Source organism: Coregonus clupeaformis, chromosome 5 (genome assembly GCF_020615455.1).
Source record: "Coregonus clupeaformis isolate EN_2021a chromosome 5, ASM2061545v1, whole genome shotgun sequence".
Lineage (NCBI taxonomy): Eukaryota > Metazoa > Chordata > Actinopteri > Salmoniformes > Salmonidae > Coregonus > Coregonus clupeaformis.
This window is the reverse complement of record NC_059196.1, coordinates 38,042,574-38,060,073: the sequence shown is the minus strand read 5'-3', so window position 1 is coordinate 38,060,073 and position 17,500 is coordinate 38,042,574. Positions and strand designations below refer to the sequence as shown.

The 17,500-nt window shown below is 47.0% G+C and overlaps 1 protein-coding gene across 1 annotated transcript in view; it reads right to left on the bottom strand.

The window, feature by feature from the left end:
• veph1 (ventricular zone expressed PH domain-containing 1) overlaps positions 1 to 17,500 on the bottom strand; it is a 163,135-nt gene that overhangs the window by 59,093 nt on the left and 86,542 nt on the right. Inside the window, exons 7-9 of the mRNA XM_041876871.2 lie at positions 6,449 to 6,669; positions 4,931 to 5,173; positions 3,661 to 4,046 (exon numbers count right to left, since the gene is read on the bottom strand). Of these exons, the coding sequence (XP_041732805.1) occupies positions 3,661 to 4,046; positions 4,931 to 5,173; positions 6,449 to 6,669 (850 nt within the window). The remainder of the gene's footprint in view (positions 1 to 3,660; positions 4,047 to 4,930; positions 5,174 to 6,448; positions 6,670 to 17,500) is intronic.

Here is a 17,500-nt window from a genome sequence, read left to right as displayed (position 1 = left end):
ACTGCTAGCCCAGGGCTCTACAGGGGTTAGAGAGAGACTGCTAGCCCAGGGCTCTACAGGGGTTAGAGAGGGACTGTTAGCCCAGGGCTCTATAGGGGTTAGAGAGGGACTGCTAGCCCAGGGCTCTACAGGGGTTAGAGAGAGACTGCTAGCCCAGGGCTCTACAGGGGTTAGAGAGGGACTGCTAGCCCAGGGCTCTACAGGGGTTAGAGAGGGACTGTTAGCCCAGGGCTCTATAGGGGTTAGAGAGGGACTGCTAGCCCAGGGCTCTACAGGGGTTAGAGAGAGACTGTTAGCCCAGGGCTCTACAGGGCGAAGAGATATGGACTGTTATCTGGGGGTTACCTGGGCCTCACTGTGGCCTACTTTAGGGTTGGAGGGAGTGGACCAGGGTAGATTGGATTGGGGAAAAGTGGAGAGGGGTGAGGGGTGAGGGGTGAGGGGTGTAGGGCGTTTTATTTGGGGCTGCACTGCTGACCCTGAGTCTGTACCCCCAAAAGGCACGGCAGACAGTTTGAACCCCCAACCCTCATCTGGTTCTGGTTAGACTGCTCTGTAAGTCATCATTAAAAAGTTCAACCCAGTCCGGCCCGCCACAACATTTACTGCAGCCCTGCGCATTCCTTAATTTCATTAATAAAAAATAACACTGTATGCAATACTTTTTTGGCTCTTAGTTTGGGTTCCAGTTTCTCCCTCACCTTCCGGTGTTACATAACAATCAACCCCATTATCATCATGATCACTGATCAGATAATGTGTGAGTTGACCAGGTCATGATATCAATCATCATGTGGTCCTCTGTAGCTCAGCTGGTAGAGCACGGCGCTTGTAACGCCAAGGTAGTGGGTTCGATCCCCGGGACCACCCATACACAAAAAAAAAATAATAATAATTATGCACGCATGACTGTAAGTCGCTTTGGATAAAAGCATCTGCTAAATGGCATATTATTATTATGTCCTGTACTGATCATTTAGAGCCAAATCCTAACCTTAAATAAAAACCCTTTACCGGGACTCTATCTTTCAGACATGCAGGTAACTGCCAAAATAAAGGAAACAAATGAGTAAATAACGATTACAAAGTATATTGAAAGGAGGTGCTCAGTCACCAGATCTCAAAAGAATTTGAACACTTATGGGAGATTCTGGAGCGGCGCCTGAGACAGCGTTTTCAACCACCATCAACAAAACACCAAATGATGGAATTTCTCGTGGAAGAACGGTGTCGCATCCCTGCAGTAATAGTTCCAGACACTTGTAGAATCTATACCAAGGCACATTGAAGCTGTTCTGGTGGCTAGTTGAGGCCCAATGCCCTATTAAAGACACTTCAGGCTCTAATTTCGGCTGGCTCGTTTGTCAAACTCACGCTCGTTTGTAATTTCGACCTGTTAAAGCCGGCGCTCTCTTCTGTCTTCGAACCCTCGCGCCAGGATTGGTAACTAACCTGTCTTATATGCGCTCGCTTGCGCTGAGGTGGGAGGGATGGCAATATCTGAGGTGTGTCCTTAAAAACGAGCACGTGGCAATTTCAGTATGCGCTGGTTGGGTTATTTAAGACCAACTTAAAGCTGGTCTTAGCGGTAACGCGATTGGTTATGGCATGGATTTTGACAACGGAAGCGCAGCCTATCCAGCCGTGACGCACAGTTCCCATATGCACATGGAACAAGATATATGTGTTTTTTGTGCCCATTTTGTTTATATCGATTAAAAACCATGCATAGCCTTCCCTCCTCTCAATGAAAGCAGTTTTTTTTCATTCGCCAAGTAGTCAAGACTATCGATAAAGGGTTTGGCTCGTGAGACCGCTTTGAAATGAATCTTAATGACCAAAGATGTATCTAGTTTGGGAGCAGCAGAACATTGAGAAGACCTCCCCTTTTTATTGATGTATTGTACCTTATTTTAGCCAGCTCCTGTTATTATTCTGGATGTATGTAAAAAAAAAAGAACTCCATTTAGGCTATATGCCCATCATGGAACAAGAGATGAGGTTATTATTCTGGATGTGTGTAAAAACCCTCCATTTAGGCTATATGCCCATCATGGAACAAGAGATGAGGTTATTATTCTGGATGTGTGTAAAAACCCCTCCATTTAGGCTATATGCCCATCATGGAACAAGAGATGAGGTTATTATTCTGGATGTGTGTAAAAACCCCTCCATTTAGGCTATATGCCCATCATGGAACAAGAGATGAGGTTATTATTCCGGATGTGTGTAAAAAACCCTCCATTTAGGCTATATGCCCATCATGGAACAAGAGATGAGGTTATTATTCCGGATGTGTGTAAAAAACCCTCCATTTAGGCTTTATGCCCATCATGGAACAAGAGATGAGGTTATTATTCCGGATGTGTGTAAAAAACCCTCCATTTAGGCTATATGCCCATCATGGAACAAGAGATGAGGTTATTATTCCGGATGTGTGTAAAAAACCCTCCATTTAGGCTATATGCCCATCACGGAACAAGAGATGAGGTTATTATTCCGGATGTGTGTAAAAAACCCTCCATTTAGGCTATATGCCCATCATGGAACAAGAGATGAGGTTATTATTCCGGATGTGTGTAAAACACCCTCCATTTAGGCTATATGCCCATCATGGAACAAGAGAGGAGATAATCCGGTGACACTCATGTTTAGAAACATGTCAGTTATTTTCCTGTAACAATTGCTTGTTTTCCATTTAGTCTTATTCAAAAACAAGCACTTGGTAGGCTACCCTTAGACTACTATAACGAAAGCTGGTTCAACAGCAATGTGTCTGGTGTCTGTCTTATCCTGGCCATGCATTAGCCAAGTAGCCTATCAATAACAGGTTTCTAAATGGTCTACTCCTGAGGCTTGTGACATCATGCTTTTGCATTATTCACAATTCTCATAGGCCTACCTGCAGTGCATACTCCATTTGGCCTGTATCCCTCTCCATTTCCAAAGAGCGCCTCTTGTCTGGTTACCGAAGACACGTTCCTCCAAACACATTCAAAATGTTCAGTCCTATAACTCCATATCAACGGTAGGCCTAGGCTATATGTTGCTTACTGAGAACGTGCCTCACAAACACAATACAATTAACGGGAGCCTAGTGTTTTTATTTGACGAGAAGTGTGATGTTCAAAGGCCTATACTCGTTGAAGCGAATTACAAAAATGTTGACAACAATGTCACTTTTTTTTTACTGTTGCCATCAGTCGATACTGTAGCCTATGCTATTTAATAAACTATAGTATCAATCCACAATGGACTAGGATGCCCCCAGCCCATTTGGATTTGATGACAACACAAAGACCGTCAATAACCTACAGAACTGGAGACAAACACACGCAGTATTAATCCATCGTCTTGATTGGCCAGTGAACTTGTTTATTCATCAAAACCCAGCCCTTTCGCGCCACCGCCAGCTATGGCGCTCATAATTCCGCTCATATTTCTGACTCACTCCAGAACACTAGCGCCAGCGCTTAGATTTACCGGGTTTGTTAAAATAGAACCCTTTATGTTGGTGTTTCCTTTATTTCGGCAGTTACCTGTACCTCACTTTCTGTTTTTTTTACTGACATACTTTCCTGACAATTTAAAGTTATGAGTGCTCAACATAGAAGGATTTGGTCTTAAATCAGGTGTAATGAGCTGGCAATAGCAGGGTACCTTCTATGACACAGTGTTCTGGTATGGGGATCCGTTGGACCATCTCCGAACAGAACTCTTTGATCTTCTCCATGTTGTCCCTCAGGTGGATGTGCAGCTTGTCCTCTTCTCCAGTGTCCCCCTTTCCCCCTCCTCTTCCTCCTTCCCCTTCTCCCTGTCCATTCCTCTGTTCCTCACAGGGTGTGGCCGGAGGGGTGGAGGGAGACAGGGAACTCTCATTGGTAGGTTCCCTCTCAGTGGGAGAGGTGTCTAACACTTCTGTTTGCCGATTTGGTGGGGACTCTGAGAGAAATGCGTCAGATGTTAGCTCCACTCCTTCTCCGTCCTGACCACTATCAGAGTTGACGGAACGTGACCTCACGGCATGCAGAGCCAGACTCTTTGACCTGAGGAAGACACACACACACACACACACACACACACACACACACACACACACACACACACACACACACACACACACACACACACACACACACACACACACACACACACACACACACACACACACACACACACACACACACACACACACACACACACACCACACCCACCCACCCACCCACCCACCCACCCACACACACACACACACACACACACACACACACACACACACACACACACACACACACACACACACACACACACACACACACACACACACACACACACACACACACACACACACACACACACACACACACACACACACACACACACACACACACACACACACGTCAACCTCGGTTATGGTGTAATAACATATTCATAAGGTGATGTAATATACTGTCACAGCTTATACAACACATTTAGAAGTGATATGGTGTTGCTATAGACTCACCTGTTAAATCTCATAGGTATGGTGTTGCTATAGACTCACCTGTTAAATCTCATAGGTTTGGTGTTGCTATAGACTCACCTGTTAAATCTCATAGGTTTGGTGTTGCTATAGACTCACCTGTTAAATCTCATACGTACGGTGTTGCTATAGACTCACCTGTTAAATCTCATAGGTATGGTGTTGCTATAGACTCACCTGTTAAATCTCATAGGTATGGTGTTGCTATAGACTCACCTGTTAAATCTCATAGGTATGGTGTTGCTATAGACTCACCTGTTAAATCTCATAGGTTTGGTGTTGCTATAGACTCACCTGTTAAATATCATAGGTATGGTGTTGCTATAGACTCACCTGTTAAATCTCATAGGTATGGTGTTGCTATAGACTCACCTGTTAAATATCATAGGTATGGTGTTGCTATAGACTCACCTGTTAAATCTCATCTCTCTGTGTTCCTCTCTAGCGGCTTGTCCCATGCTGTATCTGCGTTGGGGTGTAGTTGGCCAACCCTCTGTCTCCCCCTCTCCCCCCTCATCCCCCATCTTCTCCTCAAACGCCTGGATCTTCACCTGCAGTTGCTGCTCTGACCCGCCTCCACAACCCCCTGCACCCCCACACACACTGGCCTCTGAGATACAAGGGGAAGGAGGGCCTTCTGATTCCTCTTCAACCCTGAAACATACAGAGAGAGGGGAAGAGATGTAAAGTAGCAAACTCTCTCTCTCTCACACACACACACAGAGAGAAGGAGAGAGAGAGAGAGAGGGAGAGAGAGAGAGAGAGAGAGAGAGAGAGAGAGAGAGAGAGAGAGAGAGAGAGAGAGAGAGAGAGAGAGAGAGAGAGAGAGAGAGAGAGAGAGAGAGAGAGAGAGAGAGAGAGAGAGAGTAGAGAGAGACAGAGGGAGAGAGAGGGAGAGAGAGAGAGAGAGAGAGAGAGCAGGGGAGAGGCCACTCTCTCCTACCATGTCAACCCCTCCACTCGTTCACTGACAGAACACTTTCAAATGCCCTTTGTTTTTACCCCCTCCTCATCTCCTCCGTTCTTTTTCTTATAAACCCTCCCACATTTCTCATAGTCTTTCTTTTCCAGAGAGAGACCCCAAGCAAAGCCTCTGGAAGCCACTCGTACATAATGTTCCTGGACCAGGCAGTGTGTGGTGCCATTCCCAGAACCCAGCTCAATTTTGAGTCTCATAGCAAAGGGTCTGAATACTTACGTAAATAATTTGCAGAAATCTCTAAAAACCTGTTTTTGCTTTGTCATTATGGGGTATTGTGTGTAGATTGATGAGGGAAAAAAAACAATTTAATCCATTTTAGAATAAGGCTGTAACGTAACAAAAAGTCAAGGGGTCTGAATACTTTCTGAATGCGCTGTAAATGTGTGTACATAGTGTTTGTGTTCCTTAGATTGTGTAAAATGGGCATGTGTTAATTTGAACACCTCTATTTATCACATACATTCCATTGGAAACCTTTGATCTTTTTTTGCTAGGACACATTCCTAGAGTGCAAATATATGACCATTCCACTGGACAGTATTCCTAGAGTAAGCGTAGTCGGGCATTTAAAATGACATGACTTGCAATTGCAGTAGCAATTAGTCATAATTATGTTATCTAAGCAGAAGACATGTTGTTCCAGGCTGGAAAAACTTTACTGTGGGAACACAAACTATTCTTGTTAGAACCCCAATTAAACGAGAAGCTGTGATTTAAGATCATAAATGACAGAAAAGCGTGAAATCAATGTTTTACGGATGCTAAAAGAAGTGGTGAATTGTTGCAGTGCCACACGTTCCATTTGGTGGCCCATTTCCCTACGGACATGCTCCCATGGGGTCGGCTGAGTTTGTGTACAGTTTTTTTGAGGAGCCTATCTACACATTTTCTTAAAATAGTCTGGCAAAGGAAGTGTGTGTGTGCGTGTGTGTGTGTGCGTACCTTACCTGCAGTTGATAGTAGTGTCTGTCTCCAGTCTTCTCCCCAGTAGTCTGGCTATAGAGGTGAAGCTGTTACTCATCCTGTAGATGTCTTTGGCACAGCCTCCCAGGATGGAGGTGTATCTGTCAGTCAGGGCTCTGATCTCCAGCAGCAGAGTGTGGTGGAAACTGTGCTCCATAGTCCCCAGCAGAGACACCAGGTACACCAGGGAGCTACGGGCCTGACACTGGCGGAGAGAGGGGAGGGGGAGAGGGGGAGAGAGAGAGAGGGAGAGAGAGATAGGGAGAGAGGAGAGAGAGAGAGAGAGAGAGAGAGAGGAAGAGACGAGGAGAGAGAGAGGGAGAGAGAAGGAGAGAGAGGGGGAGAGAGAGAGGGAGAGAGAGAGAGAGAGATAGGAGAGAGAGAGAGGGAGAGAGAGAGGGAGAGAGGAGAGAGAGAGAGGAAGAGACGGGGAGAGAGAGAGGGAGAGAGAGAGGGGAGGGGGAGAGAGGGAGAGAGAGAGAGGGAGAGAGAGAAGGAGAGAGGAGAGAGAGAGAGGAAGAGACGGGGAGAGAGAGAGAGGGAGAGAGAAGGAGAGAGAGGGGGAGAGAGAGGGAGTGAGAGGGAGAGGAGAAGGGTTATGATGGGTGTACAGTATATAAGGGCAGTATACAGTTGAAGTCGGAAGTTTACATACACCTTAGCCAAATACATTTAAATTCTGTTTTTCACAATTACCTGACAATTAATCCTAGTAAATATTCCCTGTCTTAGGTCAGTTAGGATCACCACTTTATTTTAAGAATGTGAAATGTCAGAATAATAGTAGAGAGAATGATTTATTTCAGCTTTTATTTCTTTCATCACATTCCTAGTGGGTCAGAAGTTTACATACACACAATTAGTTTTGGTAGCATTGCCTTTAAATTGTTTAACTTGGGTCAAACGTTTCGGGTAGCCTTCCACAAGCTTCCCACAATAAGTTGGGTGAATTTTGGCCCATTCCTCCTGACAGAGCTGGTGTAACTGAGTCAGGTTTGTAGGCCTCCTTGCTCAAACACGCTTTTTCAGTTCTGCCCACACATTTTCGATAGGATTGAGGTCAGGGCTTTGTGATGGTCACTGCAATACCTTGACTTTGTTGTCCTTAAGCCATTTTGCCACAACTTTGGAAGTATGCTTGGGGTCATTGTCCATTTGGAAGACCCACTTGCGACCAAGCTTTAATTTCCTGACTGATGTCTTGAGATGTTGCTTCAATATTTCCACATAATTTTACTTCCTCATGATGCCATCTATTTTGTGAAGTGCACCAGTCCCTCCTGCAGCAAAGCACCCCCACAGCATGATGCTGCCACCCCCGTGCTTCACGGTTGGGATGGTGTTCTTCGGCTTGCAAGCGACCCCCTTTTTCCTCCAAACATAACGATGGCCAAACAGTTATATTTTTGTTTCATCAGACCAGAGGACATTTCTCCAAAAAGTATGATCTTTGTCCCCATGTGCAGTTGCAAACCGTAGTCTGTCTTTTTTATGGTGGTTTTGGAGCAGTGGCGTCTTCCTTGCTGAGCAGACTTTCAGGTTATGTCGATATAGGACTCGTTTTATTGTGGATATAGATACTTCTGTACCTGTTTCCTCCAGCATCTTCACAAGGTCCTTTGCTGTTGTTCTGGGGTTGATTTGCACTTTTCGCATCAAAGTACGTTCATCTCTAGGAGACAGAACGCGTCTCCTTCCTAAGCGGTATGACGGCTGCGTTGTCCCATGGTGTTTATACTTGCATACTATTGTTTGTACAGATGAACGTGGTACCTTCAGGCGTTTGGAAATTGCTCCCAAGGATGAACCAGACTTGTGGAGGTCTACAATTTTTTGTCTGAGGTCTAGGCTGATTTATTTTGATTTTCCCATGATATCAAGCAAAGAGGCACTGAGTTTGAAGGTAGGCCTTGAAATACATCCACAGGTACACCTCCAATTGACTCAAATTATGTCAATTAGCCTATCAGAAGCTTCTAAAGCCATGACATTATTTTCTGGAATTTTCCAAGCTGTTTAAAGGTACAGTCAACTTAGTGTATGTAAACTTCTGACCCACTGGAATTGTGATACAGCGAATTATAAGTGAAATAATCTGTCTGTAAACAATTGTTGGAAAAATTACTTGTGTCATGCACATTGTAGATGTCCTAACCGACTTGCCAAAACTATAGTTTGTTAACAAGACATTTGTGGAGTGGTTGAAAAACGAGTTTTAATGACGTAAGTGTATGTAAACTTCCGACTTCAACTGTATAAGAAATTGTAATTTCCACCCTCCCCTGCTCCAGTTGTAGCCCGTCACTAGGCTACCTCAGATGCCAACCTACGCCAGTAAGCTAAATGATGAAGCCTTCAACAGAAGAATTGCATCGTCTTGTCACAGCCAAGTACCCATCACTAACATTAATATTTTAGCCAAGGAAAGAGCAATGCTTTAGCTACAGTGAGGGAAAAAAGTTTTTGATCCCCTGCTGATTTTGTATGTTTGTCCACTGACAAAGAAATGATCAGTCTCTAATTTTAATGGTAGGTTTATTTGAACAGTGAGAGACAGAATAACAACAAAAAATTCAGAAAAACGCATGTCAAAAATGTTATAAATTGATTTGCATTTTAATGAGGGAAATAAGTATTTGACCCCATCTCAATCAGAAAGATTTCTGGCTCCCAGGTGTCTTTTATACAGGTAACAAGCTGAGATTAGGAGCACACTCTTAAAGGGAGTGCTCCTAATCTCAGCTTGTTACCTGTATAAAAGACACCTGTCCACAGAAGCAATCAATCAATCAGATTCCAAACTCTCCAACATGGCCAAGACCAAAGAGCTCTCCAAGGATGTCAGGGACAAAATTGTAGACCTACACATGGCTGGAATGGGCTACAAGACCATCGCCAAGCAGCTTGGTGAGAAGGTGACAACAGTTGGTGCGATTATTCGCAAATGGAAGAAACACAAAAGAACTGTCAATCTCCCTCGGCCTGGGGCTCCATGCAAGATCTCATCTCGTGGAGTTGCAATGATCATGATAACGGTGAGGAATCAGACCAGAACTACACGGGAGGATCTTGTCAATGATCTCAAGGCAGCTGGGACCATAGTCACCAAGAAAACAATTGGTAACACACTACGCCGTGAAGGACTGAAATCCTGCAGCGCCCGCAAGATCCCCCTGCTCAAGAAAGCACATATACAGGCCCGTCTGAAGTTTGCCAATGAACATCTGAATGATTCAGAGGAGAACTGGGTGAAAGTGTTGTGGTCAGATGAGACCAAAATCGAGCTCTTTGGCATCAACTCAACTCGCCGTGTTTGGAGGAGGAGGAATGCTGCCTATGACCCCAAGAACACCATCTCCACCGTCAAACATGGAGGTGGAAACATTATGCGTTGGGGGTGTTTTTCTGCTAAGGGGACAGGACAACTTCACCGCATCAAAGGGACGATGGACGGGGCCATGTACCGTCAAATCTTGGGTGAGAACCTCCTTCCCTCAGCCAGAGCATTGAAAATGGGTCGTGGATGGGTATTCCAGCATGACAATGACCCAAAACACACGGCCAAGGCAACAAAGGAGTGGCTCAAGAAGAAGCACATTAAGGTCCTGGAGTGGCCTTGCCAGTCTCCAGACCTTAATCCCATAGAAAATCTGTCCATACAGTCACCTTGAAATAATACTGACTGATAGACAAGTGCTGCCCTGTTGGAAAATGCCTGTTTAAGGGAACATTAAACCCAGTATAGCTGCTTGGTGGTGCAGAATGCTAGATACCAGTGAATGCAGGTTTTCAGCAAGCTATCAGAACAGCAGATTTAGCACCTTATGTATCAACTAGACTTGACCACACAAAAGGAAACAGCTAACGCCTTCACCTGTTGGTGCCTGACCACACTACAGGAATCAGCTAACACCGTCACCTGCTGGTGCCTGACCACACTACAGGAAACAGCTAACACCTTCACCTGCTGGTGCCTGACCACACTACAGGAAACAGCTAACACCGTCACCTGCTGGTGCCTGACCACACTACAGGAAACAGCTAACACCTTCACCTACTGGTGCCTGAAATATTTCCACTATGACATGCCCTTATATAGTGCTAGCCTGCATCAGCATATTACAGTACACGACATACCACATTTAACAGACAACATACCACATTTAACAGACAACATACCCCATTTAACAGACAACATACCCCATTTAACAGACAACATTACCACATTTAACAGACAACATACCACATTTAACAGACAACATACCACATTTAACAGACAACATACCACATTTAACAGACAACATACCACATTTAACAGACAACATACCACATACCACATTTAACAGAAAACATACCACATTTAACAGACAACATACCACATTTAACAGACAACATACCACATTTAACAGACAACATACCACATTTAACAGACAACATACCACAATTAACAGACAACATACCACATTTAACAGGCAGGTCATTTCATAGCCCTCTTTCAAACTCACTATTAAAATATCTGGTTAGTGTCGACACTTATTAGCAAACTCAGTGGAACGTAGCGCTGGCTGCTACCCAGCGTGCTAATAGGCTGTTACAGTGTTTTAATAGGAGGGGAAGAGAGGAGAGAAGGAGAGGATGGGAAGAGAGGATGGGAAGAGAGGAGGGGAAGGAGATGAGAGAAGGAGAGGAGAGAAGGAAAGGAGAGAAGGAGAGGAGGGGAAGAGAGGAGGGGAATGAGAGGAGGGGAAGGAGAGGAGAGGAAGAGAGGAGAGGAGAGAATGAGAGGAGGGGAAGAGAGGAGGGGAAGGAGAGGAGGGGAAGGGAGGAGAGAATGAGAGGAGAGAAGGAGAGGAGAGGAAGAGAGGAGAGGAAGAGAGGAGAGGAGAGAATGAGAGGAGAGAAGGAGAGGAGAAGAAAGAGAGGAGAGAAGAGAGGAGGGGATGGAAAGGCGAGAAGGAGAGGAGAGAAGGACAGGAGAGAAGAAGAGGAGAGAAGGAGAGGAGGGGAAGAGAGGAGAGAAGGAGGGAAGAGGAAGAGAGGAGTGGAAGAGAGGAGAGAAGGAGAGGAGAGGAAGAGAGGAGAGAATGAGAGGAGAGGAGGGGAAGAGAGGAGAGAAGAGAGGAGAAGAAGGAGAGGAGAGAAGATAGGAGGGGAAGGAGAGGCGAGAAGGAGAGGAGAGAAGGAGAGGAGGGGAAGAGAGGAGAGAAGGAGAGGAGGGGAAGAGAGGAGAGAAGGAGAGGAGAGGAGGAGAGGAGGGGAAGAGAGGAGAGAAGGATAGGAGAGGAGGAGAGGAGAGAAGGAGAGGAGGGGAAGGAGAGAAGAGAGGAGGGGGAGGAAAGATAAGAAGGAAAGGAGAGAAGAAGAGGAGGGGAAGAGAGGAGAGAAGGAGAGGAGAGGAAAAGAGGAGAGAATGAGAGGAGAGAAGGAGAGGTGGGGAAGAGAGGAGAGAAGAGAGGAGGGGAAGGAGAGAAGGAGAGGAGTGAAGGAGAGGAGAGAAGGAGAGGAGGGGATGGAGAGAAGAGAGGAGGGGGAGGAAAGACGAGAAGGAGAGGAGAGAAGAAGAGGAGGGGAAGAGAGGAGAGAAGGAGAGTAGGGGAAGGCGAGGAGAGAAGGAGAGGAGAGAAGGACAGGAGAGAAGGAGAAGAGAGAAGGAGAGGAGGGGAAGAGAGGAGAGAAGGAGAGAAGAGGAAGAGAGGAGGGGAAGAGAGGAGAGAAGGAGAGGATAGGAAGAGAGGAGAGAATGAGAGGAGAGAAGGAGAGGAGGGGAAGAGAGGAGAGAAGGAGAGAAGAGGAAGAGAGGAGGGGAAGGGAGGAGAGAAGGAGAGGAGAGGAAGAGAGGAGAGAATGAGAGGAGAGAAGGAGAGGAGGGGAAGAGAGGAGAGAAGAGAGGAGGGGAAGGAAAGGCGAGAAGGAGAGGAGAGAAGGAGAGGAGAAAAGGAGAGGAGGGGAAGAGAGGAGAGAAGGAGAGGAGGGGAAGAGAGGAGAGAAGGAGAGGAGAGGAGGAGAAGGGGGGAAGAGAGGAGAGAAGGAGAGGGGAGGAGGAGAGGACAGAAGGAGAGGTGGGGAAGGAGAGAAGGAGAGGTGGGGAAGGAGAGAAGAGAGGAGGGGGAGGAAAGATGAGAAGGAGAGGAGAGAAGAGGAGGAGGGGAAGAGAGGAGAGAAGGAGAGGAGAGGAAGAGAGGAGAGAAGGAGAGGAGGGGAAGAGAGGAGAGAAGGAGGGGAGAGGAGGAGAGGAGGGGATGAGAGGACATAAGGAGAGAAGAGAAGGACAGGAGGGGAAGAGAGGAGAGAAGGAGAGGAGAGGAGGAGAGGAGAGAAGGAGAGGAGGGGAAGAAGAGGACAGAAGGAAAGGAGGGGAAGAGAGGACAGAAGGAGAGGAGAGAAGGAGAGGAGGGGAAGAGAGGAGAGAAGGAGAGGAGGGAAAGAGAGGAGAGAAGGAGAGGAGAGGAGGAGAGGAGAGAAGGAGAGGAGGGGAAGAGAGGAGAGGAAGAGAGGAGAGAAGGAGAGGAGAGAAGTAGAGGAGAGAAGGAGAGGAGAGAATGAGAGGAGGGGAAGAGAGGAGAGAAGGGGAAGAGAGGAGAGGAAGAGAGGAGAGGAGAGGAGAGAAGGAGAGGAGAGAAGGAGCGGAGGGGAAGAGAGGAGAGAAGGAGAGGAGGGGAAGAGAGGAGTGAAGGAGAGGAGGGGAAGGAGAGGAGGAGAAGAGAGGAGAGGAAGAGAGGAGGAGGAGAGGAGGGGAAGGAGAGGAGGAGAAGAGAGGAGAGGAAGAGAGGAGAGGCGAGAAGTAGAGGAGAGAAGGAGAGGAGAGAAGGAGAGGAGGGTAAGGAGAGAAGAGAAGGAGAGGAGAGAAGGAGAGGAGGGGAAGATAGGAGAGGAAGAGAGGAGAGAAGGAGAGAAGGAGAGGAGGGGAAGAGAGGAGAGAAGGAGAGAAGAGAAGGAGAGGAGGGGAAGATAGGAGAGGAAGAGAGGAGAGAAGGAGAGGAGGGGAAGAGAGGAGAGAAGGAGAGGAGAGAAGGAGAGGAGGTTGGAGAGTTTGCTGAGGTAGAGAGGGACTGAAGGATAGCGAGAGGAGGTTGGAGAGTTTGCTGAGGTAGAGAGTGACTGAAGGATAGAGAGAGGAGATTGGAGAGTTTGTTGAAGTAGAGAGGGACTGAAGGATAGAGAGAGGAGATTGGAGATTGTGTTGAGGTAGAGAGGGACAGAAGGATAGAGAGAGTAGGCTGGAGAGTGTGAGTGGGGTTACACGAGGTGGCACCAGGACAGGGTGTGAAGGGGTCCCAGTCTCTCCCTAAGTGGCCGTTTAAGCCTGTTTAACTACAATTGAGGGAAATTAAGGAAAATCTAAAATATGTCATGACTTCGTGTGCGTGAGCCATGGGTTGTGGGGGCTCCCCTCTCACTCTCTCAAACACACACACACACGTAAACACACACATACATGCACGCACACACACATACATACACGCACACACACATTCACACACACTACTAAAATATGGTGGCTACCAAGAAATTCTTCTGTTTTTAGGTATTTTTCATTCCTTCCAAAAGGATTTCAACTGTCAACTGCCAACCAAACCACAGTGCCCTGTCTTTCCTCACTCTCTTACCCAGTGGAAAACAAGCAGTGATTCTGGGAAATGCCTCCACTAAGGCCTACTGGTTGATGGTAGGGCAGTACCCTGTGCCCCACTCCTGTTAACACACACTCACATGCACGCACGCCATTACATTCATCTTCCTGCCATTGTGCAACATCCACTGGCTTCCCAGTCACCCAATCTCTGTCAATCTGCCTCACCTTTAAACAGCATAACCATCCCCATATCCCTGTAATCATCCCTTTAAATGAGGCAATTACCCTCTACCCCTGGCTAGAGGTTACATGCCAATGGTCGCACACACCCTCATAAACAAACGTAAACACATCCTGGCGGACATTTCAGAGAGAAGTAGGAGATTCAGTGGGATGCCCAGTTTTCCTGAGATCCACACGGAGAAGAGAGGAGAGTGGAATATCAGATTCAGTGTCGTATTCAGCAGGCACACACACACACACACACTTCTGGGCCTTTACATTAAGAGAGTGGAGGACATTTTGTGCCAGATCTCATCTGCAGAGGGAGCAGAGGAATCAGTGTGCTGCTCCAATCAGGAGGCAGGGAGACAGAACAAGCAAAATACAGAAAAGGAGGAAGTAAAACAGGTTGCTTTATTTAAACCCTCTCTGGCTCCTAACTGGAGCATTACACGTTTCTCCTGCCCAGAAACATTTAACATGAAAACCAACACACACACACACACACACACACACACACACACACACACACACACACACACACACACACACACACACACACACACACACACACACACACCACACACACCACACACACATAGGACACACACCACACACACACACACACACACATACACACACACACCACACACACCACACACACATAGGACACACACCACACACACACACAGGACACACACCACACACACATAGGACACACACATGCTACTGCTGCAGAGGATCGGTTTGGAGGATTGTCGGAACAATAACAGAGGAGTGATTGGAGCTGAAGGGCCAAATCATTCTGCCTCTCCTGGGAAGTGTGTGTGTGTGTGTTTGCGTGTGTGTGTGTAAGTGTGTGTGTGTGTTTGTGTGTGTGTGTGTGTGTGTAAGTGTATGTGTGTAAGTGTATGTGTGTGTGTGTGTGTGTGTGTGTGTGTGTGTGTGTGTGTGTGTGTGTGTGTGTGTGTGTGTGTGTGTGTGTGTGTGTGTGTGTGTGTGTGTGTGTGTGTGTGTGTGTGTGTGTGTGTGTGTGTGTGTGTGTCTCCCAGAAAGAGCAGAATCCTGCTGCGAATCCGCATTTATCCTGTCAAACCCCACGGTGGGGTTTTGCCTTTTCATAACTTCTAGGGAAACATGACAATGAATAATGAAACACAACAGCTAGTTTGTTGAGGTAGCGAGGGAGGGAGGGAGGGAGAGAGAGAGAGAGGAGGCTGGAGAGAGTTTGTTGAGGTAGAGAGGGAGGAAGGGAGGGAGGGAGGTAGAGAGGGAGAGAGGAAGTTGGAGAGTTTGTTGAGGGGGGGAAGGAGAGAGAGAGGAGGCTAGAGAGAGTGGGGCACCAGGACAGGGTGTGAGGGCTAGCTAACTAACTGTAGTTCTAAGCTTTTCCCCTCTCAAGTTTATTGTAAAGCCAGAGAGGAGAGAGTCATTCCAAAAGGATGCAGAGGGCTACAACATACCGCACTCCTCTTCACAAGGTGTTGGGATTCATATAATCACTAGGTATCGTGTCTCTCTCTCCATCAATCACTCAGGTTTTATCGTTGAGAGGAATGGACTGGATGACCTCAGCGGAAACCTCCAGAACAGTTAGGTTTCAACATGTGTAACACCTACCTCCACCTGGGTGAGGCCATTTTGTACCAGAACGCTCACCAGACGTCAGCTATGATGGTGGAGAGGTGAAGTGTGACTCAGTATTGACCAGTGGTTAAATTGAGCCGGAGCCGGGATCCTGTTCCAGCACCTTAAAGGTCCCCAAAAAGTATGATAAAAGTATGATCAACCAAGATTAGGGTTAGAGTTGGGGTTAGGGTTATGACTAGGGTTAGGGTTATGACTAGGGTTAGGGTTATGGTTATGGCTAGGGTTAGGGTTATGACTAGGGTTATGGTTATGGTTATGGATAGGGTTATGGTTATGACTAGGGTTAGGGTTATGACTAGGGTTAGGGTTATGACTAGGGTTAGGGTTATGACTAGGGTTAGGGTTATGACTAGGGTTAGGGTTATGGCTAGGGTTAGGGTTGAACCGGGGTGTGGACATGAAGCTAGGGTTGGGGTTAGGGTTATGGCTAGGGTTAGGGTTGAGCCGGTGTGTGGACATTAAGTTAAGGTTGGGGTTATGGCTAGGGTTAGGGTTCTTTAAGAAGGCCCCATTCACTAATCATCTCCTCTCAGTGTTCCTTCAGAAGGTCCCATTCACTTATCATCTCATTAGACCGTCATGTCCATTAACAGTCTGCAGAAATCTTCCTGGCCTTGACCTTAGAAGACAATGTTCACCTGAACAAACACTTCCACTGAATGAGACCACATGCAGGGCTTACACACACAGGCATACAGAGGGCTTAGCGTGTTACCTAAGCGTGTTTGAGTTGACCCACGCATGAGATGACGTGATACCAGAACATACTGTGATTAATTAGCTAAATAAACTGCTGTGACATATTTGATGCTGTGGTTCCAAGCATAACTATACAGGCCTGCAGCTATGTGCCTGTTAACTGGGCTGCAGCTATGGGTCTGTTAACTGGGCTGCAGCTATGGGTCTGTTAACTGGGCTGCAGCTATGGGTCTGTTAACTGGGCTGCAGCTATGGGTCTGTTAACTGGGCTGCAGCTATGGGTCTGTTAACTGGGCTGCAGCTATGGGTCTGTTAACTGGGCTGCAGCTATGGGCCTGTTAACTGGGCTGCAGCTATGGGTCTGTTAACTGGGCTGCAGCTATGGGTCTGTTAACTGGGCTGCAGCTATGGGTCTGTTAACTGGGCTGCAGCTATGGGTCTGTTAACTGGGCTGCAGCTATGGGTCTGTTAACTGGGCTGCAGCTATGTGCCTGTTAACTGGGCTGCAGCTATGGGTCTGTTAACTGGGCTGCAGCTATGGGTCTGTTAACTGGGCTGCAGCTATGTGTCTGTTAACTGGGCTGCAGCTATGGGTCTGTTAACTGGGCTGCAGCTATGGGTCTGTTAACTGGGCTGCAGCTATGTGCCTGTTAACTGGGCTGCAGCTATGGGTCTGTTAACTGGGCTGCAGCTATGTGCCTGTTAACTGGGCTGCAGCTATGGGTCTGTTAACTGGGCTGCAGCTATGTGCCTGTTAACTGGGCTGCAGCTATGGGCCTGTTAACTGGGCTGCAGCTATGGGTCTGTTAACTGGGCTGCAGCTATGGGTCTGTTAACTGGGCTGCAGCTATGGGTCTGTTAACTGGGCTGCAGCTATGTGCCTGTTAACTGG